A 15,954-nucleotide genomic window follows, 5' to 3' on the forward strand; every position below is an offset into this window, starting at 1 on the left:
CCTGCTCGAGCCGGTATGGCTACCCGCGACGACGATTCAAAGGTTCGTCAAGCTTCATCTCTGCATAAAGTCCGTTGCTGATTTGACTAGTCGTCTTTGCAACGCCTTCTTTCCCTCGACAAGTCGTTCGATTCTTTTGAAGAGCGTGTTCAGGAAGCCGCCCGCATCCTTGACATCTCTCTGGACCCTCAATTCATACCCGGATCGTCTACCTCGTCCTCGCTCTCACACATCTCTCGTCTGGACTTTGTGTTGCGCTGGCTTCTCGACAAGCTCTCTGCCCTGCCAGAGACCTGCCAATATCTTCCGTCATGGATCCTCTTCCGTCGCATCCTTGAGCGCATGCCGTCTGCTGCTCTGGCCAAGTCCTTGTCTGTCGCCAGTCCGGTCAACATCTGCTCAGGCGCCCTCGCACACCTCTTCCCGCCCACCTCTACTCCAGCTCCAAATACTGCAGTCGATGCAAAGCCTTCCACCAAGAAGAGAAAGAGGCAAAGTGCTGCCAACGACACGACATCTGATCACCCAGCTTTGATCTTTGCCCAAGTCACGGTTGCCATCCGTGTTCTAATCTCGCGTTCGACCCAGTCTCCTGTTGCTACAGATGCTGCCTCGGGAAATCGCGTCCACGCCCTTCTTCGTCTGGACCATGCAGACCTCGTTCGTTTCGTCAAGCACACTCTGTACGCCTTGTTGCATCTTCGAACTTTGCATGGTCTTCCCCTTTCTCATGTGGCCGCTACTCTGACTCTGATCCAAGACTTAGCCATCCTGCAACCGAACGCTTCAATGGATCCCATGGATATTTCTTTCTGCACCGAGTGTTTGTGGCCAGCTGCTCTTCTTCTACAATCCCTGCACTCAGAACTGGGCTCAGAACTTGCTTCACAACATAATGCCACCCGATCGCTCGACCGTTTACTGGCCACACATCTTTTCGTCCCAGCAAGGGTCGCTTTCTACACTTCTAAGGCTGTCGTACAGAAGAAGCGTCAACAGCCAGAAGTTCCTGGGCTGGTACAGAGACTGGAGCCTTTGCGCTCGCAAATCACGACCCTTGTCAATGGAGACACTTCGGACTCCGTTAGGCAGGGTCAGCTATCCCAAGTCTACGGATGTGTGCCATTGTTACTGGATCTGGCAGTTCGCTGTGCGCCTATCGGCAACCCTAAGCAAAGGATCATTGAAGCTCCTTGGATCCATCTTCTGTTTAATTCCTTATCGGAAACCATCACCAACGCTCCAGACGCTACTATTGTTAACCAAAATCTGAACGAGATGTTCGATGTATTGTCAGACAGCAAGCTGGTGCTTGATGCGGACGTGCTAAGCGAGGTTCTGGATCAGCGATGCAACTTGTCGACATCGAAGCCTGACTTTCCCCTCACTGCTAAGATTCTTAACATGAATGCTAGCATCTTCACAGATATCAACGCCGTCCCGGCTAAGGCGTTATTTGATGCATTAACGAGCAACGGAGACGCAAAAGCCTCCGCTGTTTCGGGCCTAGTCTCTAGCGATGACTGGTCGAATCCTCGCAATATCTGCTACAAGATTGTAGTACCCCTGATGCACGCTTATGCGCGAACTCGCAATCTCCCTGCGTTCCTTGATCAGTGGTCCGCCTGCTTAAGCACTCAAATCTCTTCGAAGAAGTCGTCCAAGTGGCTTCTCTGGGCTGACTTGTCATTGGAGGAGTCATTGAGGGACATCCTGGAAACGTCCCTGACATCGGCACAAATCTCAGAGTTGCTGGATTCTCGACAGAGTACGCTGACTCAGTCGGTTGCATCGTCTTCTGTCGCAAGTCCGCAGGCCTTCGCAAACATCGTCCTACTCAATGCCATCGTTAGTGCTTTGAAGACCGACGCCACCATCGACGTTCTCATGCCCTACTTGGAGTCACTACTTTCGGCTGTAGAGAGTGCATTCCTCCAAACTGCAGACATCAGCGAGCTTCTCTCTGCCTATATGCTCGGTCTGGCTTCGCGGATCTATCAGCTATGGTACCCACTCTGGTCAACAACCAAATCGAGCGAAGAAGTTCAGACGAGAAACGCAACACTGCTAGACGGACCCATTACACAATTTGCGCTGAAGAAGATTCAAAACAGCTCAAAGTTGAAGCTGGGTACCATATCTGAGGCCGACTCAGCGTTTGTCTTCATCGCTTCAATCTGTGACATGCAGAGACAACTAACTGGCCACGAATCTGATTATGCACATCTGTTCTGCCGCGCAGCTTTGCCCTCTAAGGATGATAGTAAGATTAGCAGCTACGCTTCTCGGCGGCCAGCCGCTTTCTTGACAATTCTCTCTGGCTTCCCTGGGCTTCTGGCCTGCATACCCGCGACCGAGAGGGTCCAACTTTTCAAGGATTTGTTTGACAGCTTCTTCTCTGATCCTTCGTACTCAAGCTCGGTGCTGTTTGAGTTCCTTGACGCACTCTTTGCAGCTAGCGACCTTGCTACTAAAGACGACCTATTCAATGTAGTATGTGAAGCTGTAGAAAGTTATGCCACATCAGAATCTTGGCTTGATCTCCTCCTCCAGTGGCCATTGAAGGGACTATCTCGTCAACAACGCGAGAAGATCTTGGATCTTACTGTGTCAGCTGTGACTCAGAAAAAGTTCGTCGGACAAGCGAAGCAGCAAGCCCTCGATCTGATCGCGGCACTTCTCGAGCTGCCAAACGCAACAGCAAAAATTTCTGTGGCACCCGGTGCACTATGGGATCTTGCAGGGGTCTCTTACACCAGCACTGAACTGGATGCTTTCGAAAGTGTTTGTCAACGTCTCCTGGGACATATCCTGGATACTAAGGAGCAAGACCGAAGCAAATCGTACCTGGAACAACTCTCTACGCTTGCGTCAGACTTCATCAACAAGCAGAAGGATTTAGGCTTGCCCTCAAACCCGGGCAGAGTTTTTCTTGTGAAAGCGCTTTTCGAGGCGTTTGATGCTCGTCTCACCCATGAGGATATGTCAAGCTTCCCACACAGTTCATCGTCCACAATCGATTCTTTAGCTAAGCGACTGTGGGAGATCCTGTCAAGTTCGACAGAGGACGAGCTCAGCGGTTTAAACGTGGATAAAGCTCGTATCGCCGTCCAAGTGTACACTGGAATCCCTGCATCGATCTTGGCCTCTAGAGGATCTTCAACCGAGAAGTGTGAGTATTCTACAGATAACTGACGAGTGTTGATGATCGAACTGACAGTCATTATTAGATGCCAAGCGCTTCGCGAAAAAATTGCATGCTTTGATTGAAGAATCGAAGGATGTTCCCATCCCAATCTTGGTGCGATGCTTCCAGCAGCTATCTTCAGCCGCTTCTCAATCCAAACCTGTCGACATTTTTACAAGTGCCGAGCATCTATTGAAACGAGAAACGGATGCTGGCCAGTACTGGTCTATCACTGATGCTGTCACCAGAAGTGTTCAGAGTATCTCCGAGAATGAGAAGCTCTCACTGATGGAACGGATTCTGCCTACTTCAGTCCAGCAGTGCACTGCAGAGAGAGTCATGTTGGTGCGATGCATTCTCTCTGCTATGCATGGCTCTCGTAAGCACGGGGCAGCTGCTTCCGAGATTGGTTCAGTCTCTGTCCTCGTAAGACTGCTAGAACTCTTGAACACGTGCTCTGAGTACGCCGTCCATCAGCAATTGGTCGCCTGTGTCACTATGGTATTAAGAGAACAAGTAGGTGCCAGAAGTTTCACGTATCCCGGACATCCGACTAACAACACATTTAGCCTCGGCTCGTCACACAATACTCCGCAGAGATGACTATTGCGACTGTGACCACACTTGCGTCTCCCCTGTCGCCGATCAAGCGTGTCAAGCAAGCGTCGTTGATGTTTGAGGGTCTTTGCACAATCGTCCAAAGTCTTTTGCAGTTCCACCGTCCCAGTCTGGGTGGTCGTTTCCATCTCCTCGTTCCGTTGATGCAAAGACTTCTTGCCTGCCTCTTCTCGCCAAGCAGTAAGGACGCGGGAACTGTCAACCGCTTCAAACACCCTGCATGGCTTGACCCCACAAATGCTCCATTGACTTTGAAGCAGGCTCAAAAGTATTCGAGGGTTCTCGAAAATCTTTGCAATCCGCCGCAGTTCAACATGGTGGGCAGCCGAGGAAAAACACCTGAACTTGTCGACGAGACACGCAAAGCTCGCATGCATGTGGCTCAACACGCCCCTCATATCCTTCATTATTACTGTACTCTGATCCTGAACGGCAAACCGGGTGAAGGCATGCGAGATGCTCTTACACCAGGCATGTGGGCAATCATCGATGTTGCCGAGATTGGCGCAGATGATAGTCGTGGCGTCAAGGCATTGAGTTCCAGCATGGGCAACGCCGATCGTGCTGTCTTGCGAGGCATCTGGGAGGATTGGCGAAGATTCGGCGGAGCTTGGAAAGGTTAGATGAACTTGATCAATCAAGCATGAGCGCTGGACGTTCTTTCCGTCTGTATCGCATCATCATGTCAAGGTCGTCCCCGCTCGATGCTGTCAGTTGGCTTCTTACTTTGTTTGACCTTTCTTGTTATCACAACACATCAGCGACATCATATGTATGAAGTTCCACGATTGTAAGCTCAGATGTTGGAGCGCTTGTAGGTTGTTGCAAACTAACAATGCCTTCAATCAAAAGATGAACCTGATCGAGCAGCAGAGATGAAATGTCACAGTGGCAGGGTCGCCCCAGAGTCACGGACAAATTTAGTCATTTCGTGCAACAAATGTGCTGATTCCAACGAATCGTCATATCTGGCCTTGTCCGCTTCCCTGGCAGTTCTATCGTGCTCACTGATCATTGGTATATCAAGTAGCAACATACCTACCTCGTATTTATATACAATCATCGAAAAGCACGTGCCAAGGCTCGGATCCGTAATAACGTTACCGACGACTGTTTGATCATCTTGACTTTCAACACCAACACATTCAATTTCTCAAGCAATGACTGTCCAAACCTCAGAAATAGCGGCGAATGCCCATGCCAGATGGAATGGTAACGGCAAACCAGTGGCTCTCTGGTTGGACTGTGATACCGGGCACGATGTACGACTCCTATATCCATTCCCCCTGGACCCTGGTTCCTAACACTATAGAATAGGATGCATTTGCAATTTTGCTTTCTGCTCAATGTCCGGCTTTGAGATTGTTGGGAATCAGCACTATCTATGGCAATGCTCCTCTGGTCAAGACGACGCAAAACACGAGATCTATCTTGAGGGCGATTGGCAGAGAGGATGTTCCTGTGTATGCCGGTGCTAGCAAGCCTTTTTGCCGTCCGGCAGCTTCAGCTCCTGATATTCACGGAGAGTCTGGATTGGGTATGTGGGTATCGAATCCTATCAGTAGTCATGATTCTGATGTATCTTGTGGCAGATGGCACTACCGTTTTGCCTGAGCCAGGGGCACCAGAACGAACGGATATGTCTGCAATGTTGGCTATGTACAAGGCTCTGATAGCAGAACCACCAAAGACGGCATGGCTTGTCGCAACAGGTGAGTTTTACTAAATATCAGTCATAGTCCATCTGGCTTACAAGTCACAGGTTGTCTCACAAATGCTGCATTGCTGTTCAACACTTTCCCTGATGTGGTCGATCACATCGCTGGTCTGACCATTATGGGAGGCGCTGTTGGAGGCGGTTTCACAAACGCTCCAATGGGTTCACTCGAAGGTCAGGGAGAAAGATTTGGCAATTGGACGCCCTTTGCAGAATTCAACATCTACATTGACCCCGAATCCGCGCAATCCATCTTCAGCAACCCCGTCCTTGCGGCAAAGACCACAGTTGCTCCACTAGATTTGACACATCAGATGGTAAGTGTACGTGCCAGGTCTTACGAGCACTTCAGCTAACAGTTACACTAGTTGGCAACACCAGAGATATGTTTGGAGCTGCTCTACGGGTTTGACGCAAAAGTGGATGATGGCACAGAAGCTTCGGTCCTCCGCGTTTTGTTCAACCAAATCCTCACCTTCTTCGCAAAGACATATGCCGACGTCTTTGGATTGACAGAAGGACCTCCGCTACACGATCCCTTGGCTGTCGCCATGGTTGTTTTCCCTGACCTATTTGACGACAAGGGTGGTGAAAGATTCGCGATCAAAGTTGTCATCGACGGCGAACATGGTGTCGATGAAATTGCTAGAACGACATCTCAGTGCGGACGCACTATTCTGACACCGTTGAAGGCGGGTCAGGCTGGTGTACGTGTGCCTAGAGGGTTGGATGCAGGTCTCATCTGGAGGATTTTGGACTTGTGCTTGAAGCAGGCCGAGGGCGAGAAGCCCGAAACCATGGTCATGTCGGCACTTTGGATCGCTGCTGATGACGAGTAATGTTTGTGTAAGCATTGGTTCAGAGGTAGTTCAGATATATATAGATCTATGCATAATTGACGCCAAATGTCACGGCGACGCTTTTACGCTGCTTCAGGGTTCATCTTTGCCAGTTGTCTGCTTCTCGATAGCCGCTTGATGGCCCTTTTGATACCTGCAGCGAGTTAGCCTATGAAGATCATTGCTATCTGGGTCAACATTACTTACCAACTCCATATGTTCAGACCGATCTTGACACCACTGTGCACAGGCATACCGGCATGAAGACCCTGCTTCCATCCCTTCCCATCAACATCGAAGTTCTCCCAGAAAACAGCAGCGCCCGCTTTCGGCAAGAACGTAACACCATTCTCTTCGGACTCCTCGCAGTCTATAAACTCACACCAACGCTTGTCCTGTGGTCTGACAAGTAATGGGAAGTTGGTGCCTCCACCTGTGCAATTCGCTTCTATGTACACCATGAAGGTACTGACTCGGTGTGCTGTCTTTGAAGCAAAAGCCCAATCGTAGTGGTGAGCGTAGTGGCCAGATGTTGTATATCGTTGTGTCCACAAGCGCTCGATGAAGGTGTCTACAGGCCAGCCTTGAAAGTCCAGAGCGCGCTGTTCGATGCATTGAACTGTGCTGTCACGTTCGATCATTGCCTTTTCCGACTTCCGAATACTGGTATCCGTGGATTCGACATTGTCGCTGTAAACTGTGGAAGGCTGCCACTTATCCTCACTGTTGTTTTGGGTCATATGAGCATTCAGCACTTATGCTAGTAGGTGTTTGATTTACCTGATGTTGATCATGTGCTTTGATTCTACTTTTGACAGAAAGTCAGGAATGTATATCACCAGAGGGCTTCTCGAGAAGATATGGGCATCGTATGTATGAGCATCACACTGCAGGTCAGAGTCCGGATAGACGAGTTGATCGGCCTTTTCCTGAGATAGTGGTATATCAAAACTCTCTTCGGGTGAGGATTGGCCTTGTGAGTAGCCTGAGAACGGCCCATTGAAGAATACGTAAATCGCTGCGAGAATGGCAGCATATTGCAGCAGTGTTGATGGGTGGTACAGTTGAGAGTTCATTCTAAAATGCAAAATATGGAAGGAAGAATGACCCGCACTTGGGAAAGCGGACTGTTGGCAGATGGAGAGTCAAGTCGACGCGGGAAGGCACGGATGCACGGTCAATGGTGGTTTGTCTGCTGTTCTCCAAGACTGGCCTTGACAGGCGATCTGAGACTAAGACACATGTTGGACATCCTGATATCGTAGGCTCTGATCACTGAGATAGGTCGATGATCAAAATGGCAGAGGATTAGTTGACTTGCTGTAATGATTATGGTGCTGGTGAGAGGGAGAGCAGAAGCTAGGGAATCATGTGACCGGAAAAGTCTGCCAAGGCCTCGCTTAGCGCACGCTCGACTTCGCACCTTCGGTCCCAAGTTGTTCAAGAATTCGTCTCGCGCCGCCAAACGATTTCACAGACCGGACGTCCCTCAACCTCGACTACCGCCAACATGTCGCACCTCAACAAGATCGCCCCCAACTCGCCTTCGCGCCAGAACCCCTCGGAGATCGAGACCAGCATTGCCAATGCTCTCTACGAGCTCGAGAACAACATCCAGGACATGCGCGCCTCCCTGCGCCCCCTGCAGTTCGTCTCTGCCCGCGAGGTAAGCAGCAGCGCTACATGAAGACAGCTGCCATCGCTTCGACGAACGACAACGCCGGGTCATCGAAGAATGTGAAGAAAAATTATCAAAACTTCAGGAGCAAATTGAGAAGGCTCGACACAGAAGAGACGGCATGGGCCCATACACACATCAGACCAGAGGCTTGATCAATCGAAGAGGCGGTGGGCACTGGGCGGCGAACTATTCGCTGACACCAGGATTCTTTTAGATCGAGGTTGGTCACGGCAGAAAGGCCATTGTCATCTTCGTCCCCGTTCCCCAGCTCCAGGGCTTCCACAAGGTCCAGCAGCGGTAAGCACTCACTGTCTCCACTTGTCTGCCGTCGTCAACTAACGCATCTTCAGCCTGACCCGTGAGCTCGAGAAGAAGTTCTCTGACCGCCACGTCCTCATTGTCGCTTCCCGCCGCATCTTGCCCCGCCCCAAGCGCAGCAACCGCTCGCGCACCAGCCAGACCCAGAAGCGCCCTCGTTCGCGCACTCTGACTGCTGTCCACGACGCCATCCTTGCCGACCTCGTCTACCCCGTCGAGATTGTTGGCAAGCGCATGCGCACCAAGGAGGACGGCACCAAGGTCCTCAAGATCGTTCTTGACGAGAAGGAGCGTGGTGGTGTTGACTACCGCCTCGACACCTACTCTGAGGTCTACAAGAGACTGACCGGCAAGGGTGTCAACTTCGAGTTCCCCGTCGCTGCCGCCGAGTACTAAATGTATTCTAACTGAGGGATGATTTGCGTCCAAATCACAAAAAGTCTTGGTCTCTTTCAGCTTCTTCATTTCCAAAAAAAATGTGTTGTCACGTGGGGGCGCCCGGCGCTGGGAAAGTTCGGGATGCTTGTTAAGGTAGAAGAATACCACGCATGACACCGTCAGCTATACCCTTTCATCCTTTAATCCGGTCAATCATGAGTTATGTCCACCCATCCTTGCCTGTCCTGTTGCTGTCATAGCCGTTCTATTGCTGCCCTAGCTGTCCAATGTCGATTGCCTGTCTGCGTACTGTGGCCTCTGACCTTCGACTTGGTCCCACTCGATAGAAGACTCTCAGGATATACTTTGAGTAAGTTCATCAGATACGTCTATTCTAATTATGCCATAGATCAACAAGTCATTCTGCTTTGAGATACATAAACCCAGACGCCAACATGCATGGATATCATCTACAGACTCTTCTCGATCTTCATGGCCTCGGCAATGCCCTGCTTGACCTTCTGTCTGGCCTCCTCACTCAGTCTCTGTAGAGGGCGTCTGGGGAAACCACCGTAACCGTACTCCATCTCGATGGCAGCCTTGGTGCCAGGGATAGCCGACTTTGTGAGCACCCAGTCACCCTTGGACAGGATCTTTTGAAGCTCGACGGCCTCGTCGTACTTGCCCTCAGTCCACAGGTTCCATACCTTGACACAGAGCTTGGGCATAACGTTGGCACCGCCAGCAATGATACCACTACCACCTGAAGCGGCGGTCTGGAGGGTGAAATCGGCGATACCACCGAAAGCCATCCAACCACTGCCCTGGCTCTTGGTCGAGGTAGCGTCGGTCTCAAGAGCAACACGGGTCAACTTGCCGGTCTGGCCACAGGTGAACTTGGCACCGACAATCTTGGGGTGCTTTGCCAGGTCGATCATGAAGTCCGAGTCCATGTCAATGCCAGCGACGGCACCAGGGTAGTTGTAGAGAATGACGGGGCAGGGAGATGCATCGGCGACAGAGATGTAGTACTCCTTGATGGTCTTCTCATCCATGGCGTAACGGTAGTACGAAGGAGGCACGAGAAGGACGTACTCGGCGCCAACCTTGTGGACTTGGTTGATGAGCTCGAGGGTGCCGCGGATGCTCATCTCTGAAGCACCAACAATGACTGGCACGTTCTTGTAGCCGGCGTCGTCCAGAGCTTCTCTCGTTGCTTTTGTCACTGCAACCTTCTCTTCGCGTGTGAGGTGGACAGCTTCACCGTTGCTGCCCATGCATACCAGACCGACAAGGCCGGCTTCGGCCAATCTGACGGCGTGCTTCTTGATGGTAGGAATATCAAGGTCTTCTGTCTCGGGGTTGAAGAAGGTCATGGTGGGGGCGTAGATGCCATGACGCAAAGGGGTGAGGTTGCCGTTGGCGGCCATTTTGGTAGATGTGTCTTGTTTCTGGAGAAATTGACGTGGTACAGAGATTCAGATGGGAGTATCTCGCAGGAGGATGTACAGAAGGAGAAAGGGGAGGAAATTGAAAGCGAGGGAAGTGTCACTGGGCAAACCTTGTACTTAACCAGACGGATAAATGGTATCCATCAGCACACGTCCCCATGGCCTCGCGATATTTACCCCCCGCCATGAGCGGCGGGACAGCGCGTGGGGCAGCTCGGGCCATTGTCACCAAAACGTGTCTTGGGTCAGTTGCCGACGGGCGTGCACAGGCGCTTCTTGACAGAGGAAAGAGATGTTCCACCAATGGCGTGCCATATCTATTGCAATCGTGTCGGCAACGGACAATCGCCAACTCCACAATTTACACCCCGCCATGTCTGTCCGCGCAAGTAATCCTCCGTCTTGGTGATGCAATTACCCTTGGACTGGTTGTGCCCTCTTCTCCTCCTTGTCCCTGCTCTCTGTTCTTTGCATCTCTTTCTCTGGATCTTGACACTCCTCTCTGTATTGCACTGAGATCACGACAGCCTAAGAGCTCATCCCACATCATGGCCCCTCTTAATGTTTGTATGGTCGGTACCGGCGAGTACACGACAGGTTTTGTTGGCGGTGGTGCCTCAGGCTCTGACAAGAAGGTTGGTGTCGTCGGCCTCACCCTCTTCGACCTGAGACGACGCGGCAAGGTGGGCAACCTGAGCATGGTAGGAACTTCGGGAAACAAGTTCCCTGCGATCCGTAAGTGTCCAGTCCTTGACTTGGAAAAAACACGACTAACCGGTGACAGGCGAGCACTTGAACAAGAACATCTCCCAAGTCTACAACGGCCTCGACACATCTTTCGAGTCGTACCCAGCCAATGACCAACGTGATCCCGAAGCCTACAAGAAGGCCATTGACGCTCTCTCGCCGGGCGATGCTATTACCATCTTCACTCCTGATCCGACGCATTTTCCCATCGCCATGTACGCCATCGAGAGAGGCATCCATGTCATGATCACCAAGCCTGCCGTCAAATTGCTGTCAGAGCACCAACAGCTACTCGAGGCTAGCAAAAAGAACAATGTTTTTGTCTACATTGAGCACCACAAGCGATTTGATCCTGCCTACGCAGATGCTCGCCATCGCGCCCTCAAGTCTCTGGGTGAATTCAACTACTTTTACAGTTACATGTCACAACCAAAGTCACAACTCGAGACTTTCAAGGCTTGGGCTGGCAAGGAGTCGGACATTTCATATTACCTCAACTCTGTAAGCTTCATTGATACCACAGAGGACAAACCTCAACGCTAATGTTCCCAGCACCACATTGACGTCAACGAGAGCATGGTCCCTGATTACAAGCCTGTCAAAGTGACAGGCAGCGCTAGCAAGGGCATTGCTACTGATCTGGGGTGTGTTGAGGAGACCGAGGACACAATCACTCTCCTCGTGGACTGGGAGAAGAAGGATGGCAGTGGAAGACGTGCTACCAGTGTTTACACAGCAAGTTGGACCGCACCACAGAAGGCAGGTGTCCACAGCAACCAATACTTCCACTACATGGCCAGCAAGGGTGAAGTTCGCGTCAACCAAGCCAAGAGAGGATACGACGTCACCGAGGACGAGTCAGGTCTGACCTGGTACAACCCGTAAGTTGAGCTTCCTTTCATTACTCCTCTAGCACAGAGACTAACAAACATGTCCAGCTTCTACATGAAGTATGCTCCTGACGAGTCGGGCGACTTTGCTGGTCAAGGAGGTTATGGTTACGTTTCTTTCGAGAAGTTCGTCGATGCCATCAACGCACTCAAAGACGGAAAGGCTTCTCTAGATGATCTTGACAAGCGTGGTTTGCCAACCCTGAAGAACACCATTGCAACTGGTGCTATCCTCGAGGCTGGAAGAAGGAGTTTGGACGAGAACAGAGCCATCGAGATTGCGGAGAAAGATGGCCAATGGGAACTCAAGTAGATATGACCGCTACGACACATGTCCCATCCAAGACCGATAATAGCACACCTAATCGTGAAAAAATGTGCACAACTGATTCTGTGTGTGAGGGCAACAGAAAGTGTTCATGTATACAGATTTCGTCCGTGCTCCAGAGTCGCCAGCCAATTTTGATACCCACTCGTGTCCTACCTCAATGATTATCTCCGGTCATTCATTCTTGGAGTTTTGCAGTACTTTTTGATCTCTTGCTGTCGATTTCGTGTCGCTCGACTCAGTGATAGAGGATGCAGGCACGCCGCGCTCTCTGCAGGATCGCCACTGCCCAGAGAAACGTGGTCTACAGACCCAACTTCAGCGCCGCAACACGACCGGGGACTACTATTCTGAATGCTCCATCTCTTCCACAATCAATCAGTTGGAACGTTTCAGCCGAAATTCGTGGATTTGCATCCGTGTCTGGTAACAACGACTTCCTGAATCAGCACAATGTCGCCGTCAACGACCTCTCCGCCCGCGTTGCCGAGTTTCACTCCAACAAACAAAAGTTTCGCATTTCTCATGGCTCAACAAACAGCACCCGCCACACATCAAAAGGACCTCACGTTCTTGACGTGAGTACTTTGAATAAAGTGCTAAAGGTCGATGTCGACAGGAAGATTGCATTTGTGGAACCGAATGTACCAATGGACAGGCTCGTCGAAGCGACACTGCCTTATGGTCTGGTTCCTCCAGTAGTCATGGAGTTTCCTGGAATCACAGCTGGTGGTGGCTATGTGGGAACCGCTGGCGAAAGCTCGAGTTTCAAGCATGGCTTCTTTAACCACACCATTGAGTCGGTTGAAATGATTCTCGCAACGGGTGAAATTGTCAAGTGTTCTCCGACTGAGAGATCTGATCTGTTCTACGGAGCGGCCGGCGCGGTGGGTAGTTTTGGTGTTACTACCTTGATCGAGCTGCGTCTCGAGCCTGCAAAGAAGTTTGTCGAGACAACGTATCATCCTGTCACCGATATGCAGGATGCAATCAAGGTTCTCGAAAAGGCCACCCAAGACCACAGTCTTGACTACGTCGACGGTATCATGTTTTCCAAGAACCAAGGAGCTGTTGTAACGGGCCGCATGACTGATACGCCTTCGTCCGGTCTACCTGTACAGACCTTCAGCTCTGCTTGGGACCCTTGGTTCTACCAACACGTCCAAGGTCAGGTATCTAAATCAGGAACAGAACCTGTCGTAGAAGCAGTGCCACTCCCAGAGTATCTTTTCCGCTACGATCGTGGTGGATTCTGGGTCGGCGACATGGCTTTCAAGTACTTCAACTTCCCTCACAACAAGTTCACTCGCTGGTTCCTGGACGACTTCACCCACACACGAATGATGTACACAGCGCTACATGCTTCCGGCGAGTCCAAGCGCTGCATCATTCAGGATCTTGCTCTCCCTTACTCCACGGCTGAGAAGTTCGTTGACTACACATCATCTGAACTCGACATCTTTCCTCTTTGGCTATGCCCGCTGAAGAGAACGCAACAACCCACAATGCACCCATACACCAGAGAAGACAAGGAACTAATGCTAAACATTGGAGTCTGGGGCTTTGGACCCAACAATCGTGCCGAGTTCGTCAAGGCAAACAGAAACCTGGAGGCCAAGCTACGCGAGTTGGGAGGCATGAAGTGGCTGTACGCCCAGACTTATTACACCGAGTCCGAATTCTGGGAGCAGTTTGATCGCAAGTGGTATGATGAACTCAGAGAGAAGTACGGCGCCAATAACTTGCCAAGTGTTTACGACAAGGTCAAGGCACCACCGGAAAAGGCAGCTGCTCCTGAGAAGTTCCTCGAAAAGTGGCCATGGGCTGGCTTCTTCGGCATTTGGAAGGCTATCCAGTCCAAGACTTATATCCAAGCTAGAAGTGCCGCATGGAGGCAATGGGTCAAGTGATAGGGTTCATATATATATATATCCTTTGTAAAAAATACATAGATGATTAGATATTAAACACGATTACAAATTGTGCACAGCCGAAACGCCTTGCAATCTCAGAATCTAAACTTCCTGCTTCTCTTCCATGCCAACTGGACTACCGTTAGATGACGAAGTTCGTTGCTCATTGGAACTTCTCTGAGTATCGGCAAGATGCTGGTGCCAGTCACTTTGCTCGTACGAGAAGGTGTTTTCTCCACCCTTGCCGTACCACAGAGGTTCCTTGTTTGCAACCTTGACCACACTCGTCCAAGGGCTCGAAGTTTGGGATGCCTGGTGGAACAACACATCGACTTCTTCGAGACAGCGGCATCCGGTCTCGGGCTAGTACAGGGTCAGTCGCTGGGAACAATTTGAGAGTTTTGAATAGACTTACGTAGAAGAAATAGACGACCGGGACTATAGCAGCATTGATGACTGCAAAGATGATATAGGTCCGGTAGCCGATGTGATGGAAGGCAATGGGTGCAATGAGCACGACGATGAAGTTGCTGAGCCAGTTTCCAGCGGTCGACATGGCATTAGTGGGCCCTCTAATGGCTAGAGGTGTCAACTCAACAGCCCATAGCCATGACATTCCTTGCCAGCCAATGGCGAAGAAGGTGTTGTAGACGAAAATGAAAACGACCATGACTATGTGTGTGGAGCGGTTGTCGAGATAACTCATTACCGTGAGAATGATGAGCGAGATTGACATGCCGACAGCACCAAACATAGACAGAGCTCGTCTGCCCCAGAAACGATCAATGCCAATGACAGTGACGAATGAGGCTATGAATAGCTCGGTAGCACTGCAACCTGCGAGTAGCCTGGCCACCCATGGTTTGTAGCCTGTTTGCGTGTTGAAGATGAGAGCGAGATATTGGGTAAACAGGTTGATGCCCGTCCACTGTTGCATGACCTGAAGCAGGAATGCAAGGATGGTGCGATGCAGATATCTGTACTCGTTCATCGAAAAGGCAGAAGAGAAGCCACCGCGAGCCATCTCGAGGATGGCATCCTTGATTTGAAGGAACTCCTGGCGAACTTCTTCATCGTCGGGCGTTGTGTCTGAAAGTGCCGAAAGGACGCTCAGTGCTCCTTCCTCTCTACCCGTGAGGATGAGCCAGCGAGGTGATTCGGGAAGAAAGATGATAAGCATGAATGCCAACATGGCTGGTACGATCTGGAATGCGGTGGCGATTCTCCACGAGGCCGAATTTGGAGCAAGCCATGCGAAAGCGAAGTCAACCCAATAGGCTACAGCGACACCAAAGGCGATACAAGCTCCAGAAGAGACCATGAGCATGGTACCGCGCCTGTGCGCACGAGTTGATTCTGCTTGCCACGCCGGCACGGCTGCAGTGTTGAAGCCATTTCCGAATCCAGCGACGAATCTCCCAGCAATCAATTGACCATACGAGTAGGACGAGGCTTGGATCACCTTTCCAAGTGCCATGATTACCAGTCCAAGCATGATCATTTGTCGACGACCAAGGAAGTTGCCGAGGAAGACAGCGATGATGGCGCTTGCAAAGCACTATGGTATCCAAATCAGTATCTGTCAGTCAAGTGGCAAGATTTACATCTCATACTCCGATATTCCATGTCGCGTTTGTGATTCCTTGGATGACGGCGACATGGCTGCTATTGGGATGTCCAACAGTGTCGATCTGAGGAAATCTCTCTCTAAATGTCGAGACTGTAAGAAGACCTCCGAAATCACTCTGGCCGTAACCGAAGGCGACAAAGCAAAGTCCAGCTGCCAATGCAATAGCAGCTCGAAGACTTGAGCCCTTTAGGCCCAGATATGGAGCCATTGTTGATGATTGGGATTATTGAGCAAGACTTCACCAAACTCGACCGAGA

The 15,954-nt window shown here is 50.8% G+C and overlaps 8 protein-coding genes across 8 annotated transcripts; 5 read left to right on the forward strand and 3 right to left on the reverse strand.

The window, feature by feature from the left end:
• Nucleotides 1–15: 15 nt before the first annotated feature.
• On the forward strand, nt 16–4,428 carry M436DRAFT_81103 (uncharacterized protein; the record flags this gene model as incomplete). The annotated part of the gene is made up of 4 exons (XM_013572799.1): nt 16–42; nt 91–3,172; nt 3,231–3,703; nt 3,757–4,428. The coding sequence occupies 4 exons, from the start codon at nt 16–18 to the stop codon at nt 4,426–4,428; spliced, it is 4,254 nt and encodes a 1,417-aa protein (XP_013428253.1).
• A 537-nt stretch (nt 4,429–4,965) lies between these two features.
• M436DRAFT_81104 (nucleoside hydrolase) lies at nt 4,966–6,361 on the forward strand (the record flags this gene model as incomplete). The annotated part of the gene is made up of 5 exons (XM_013572800.1): nt 4,966–5,067; nt 5,123–5,342; nt 5,398–5,517; nt 5,568–5,839; nt 5,891–6,361. The coding sequence occupies 5 exons, from the start codon at nt 4,966–4,968 to the stop codon at nt 6,359–6,361; spliced, it is 1,185 nt and encodes a 394-aa protein (XP_013428254.1).
• A 93-nt stretch (nt 6,362–6,454) lies between these two features.
• Nucleotides 6,455–7,437, reverse strand: M436DRAFT_45392 (uncharacterized protein; the record flags this gene model as incomplete). Its single annotated transcript, XM_013572578.1, has 3 exons — nt 6,455–6,515; nt 6,569–7,084; nt 7,142–7,437. 3 exons carry the CDS (start codon nt 7,435–7,437, stop codon nt 6,455–6,457), a joined length of 873 nt encoding a protein of 290 aa, XP_013428032.1.
• Nucleotides 7,438–7,871: 434 nt separating this feature from the next.
• M436DRAFT_81106 (ribosomal protein S7e) lies at nt 7,872–8,756 on the forward strand (the record flags this gene model as incomplete). Its single annotated transcript, XM_013572801.1, has 3 exons — nt 7,872–8,027; nt 8,257–8,339; nt 8,393–8,756. 3 exons carry the CDS (start codon nt 7,872–7,874, stop codon nt 8,754–8,756), a joined length of 603 nt encoding a protein of 200 aa, XP_013428255.1.
• Nucleotides 8,757–9,208: 452 nt separating this feature from the next.
• On the reverse strand, nt 9,209–10,168 carry M436DRAFT_72088 (aldolase; the record flags this gene model as incomplete). Its single annotated transcript, XM_013572714.1, has 1 exon — nt 9,209–10,168. One exon carries the CDS (start codon nt 10,166–10,168, stop codon nt 9,209–9,211), a length of 960 nt encoding a protein of 319 aa, XP_013428168.1.
• Nucleotides 10,169–10,737: 569 nt separating this feature from the next.
• M436DRAFT_81108 (D-galacturonic acid reductase-like protein) lies at nt 10,738–12,139 on the forward strand (the record flags this gene model as incomplete). The annotated part of the gene is made up of 4 exons (XM_013572802.1): nt 10,738–10,924; nt 10,974–11,437; nt 11,489–11,817; nt 11,875–12,139. The coding sequence occupies 4 exons, from the start codon at nt 10,738–10,740 to the stop codon at nt 12,137–12,139; spliced, it is 1,245 nt and encodes a 414-aa protein (XP_013428256.1).
• A 266-nt stretch (nt 12,140–12,405) lies between these two features.
• On the forward strand, nt 12,406–14,064 carry M436DRAFT_44872 (FAD-binding domain-containing protein; the record flags this gene model as incomplete). The annotated part of the gene is made up of 2 exons (XM_013572476.1): nt 12,406–12,543; nt 12,604–14,064. 2 exons carry the CDS (start codon nt 12,406–12,408, stop codon nt 14,062–14,064), a joined length of 1,599 nt encoding a protein of 532 aa, XP_013427930.1.
• Nucleotides 14,065–14,256: 192 nt separating this feature from the next.
• M436DRAFT_30700 (sugar porter family MFS transporter) lies at nt 14,257–15,905 on the reverse strand (the record flags this gene model as incomplete). The annotated part of the gene is made up of 3 exons (XM_013572404.1): nt 14,257–14,430; nt 14,483–15,625; nt 15,681–15,905. Coding segments are annotated over 3 exons (1,542 nt in total), but the record flags the coding sequence as incomplete, so codon positions are not given.
• Between the last annotated feature and the right edge of the window lie 49 nt (nt 15,906–15,954).

The sequence above is a fragment of the Aureobasidium namibiae genome (genome assembly GCF_000721765.1).
Source record: "Aureobasidium namibiae CBS 147.97 unplaced genomic scaffold scaffold_7, whole genome shotgun sequence".
Taxonomy (NCBI): Eukaryota; Fungi; Ascomycota; class Dothideomycetes; order Dothideales; family Saccotheciaceae; genus Aureobasidium; species Aureobasidium namibiae.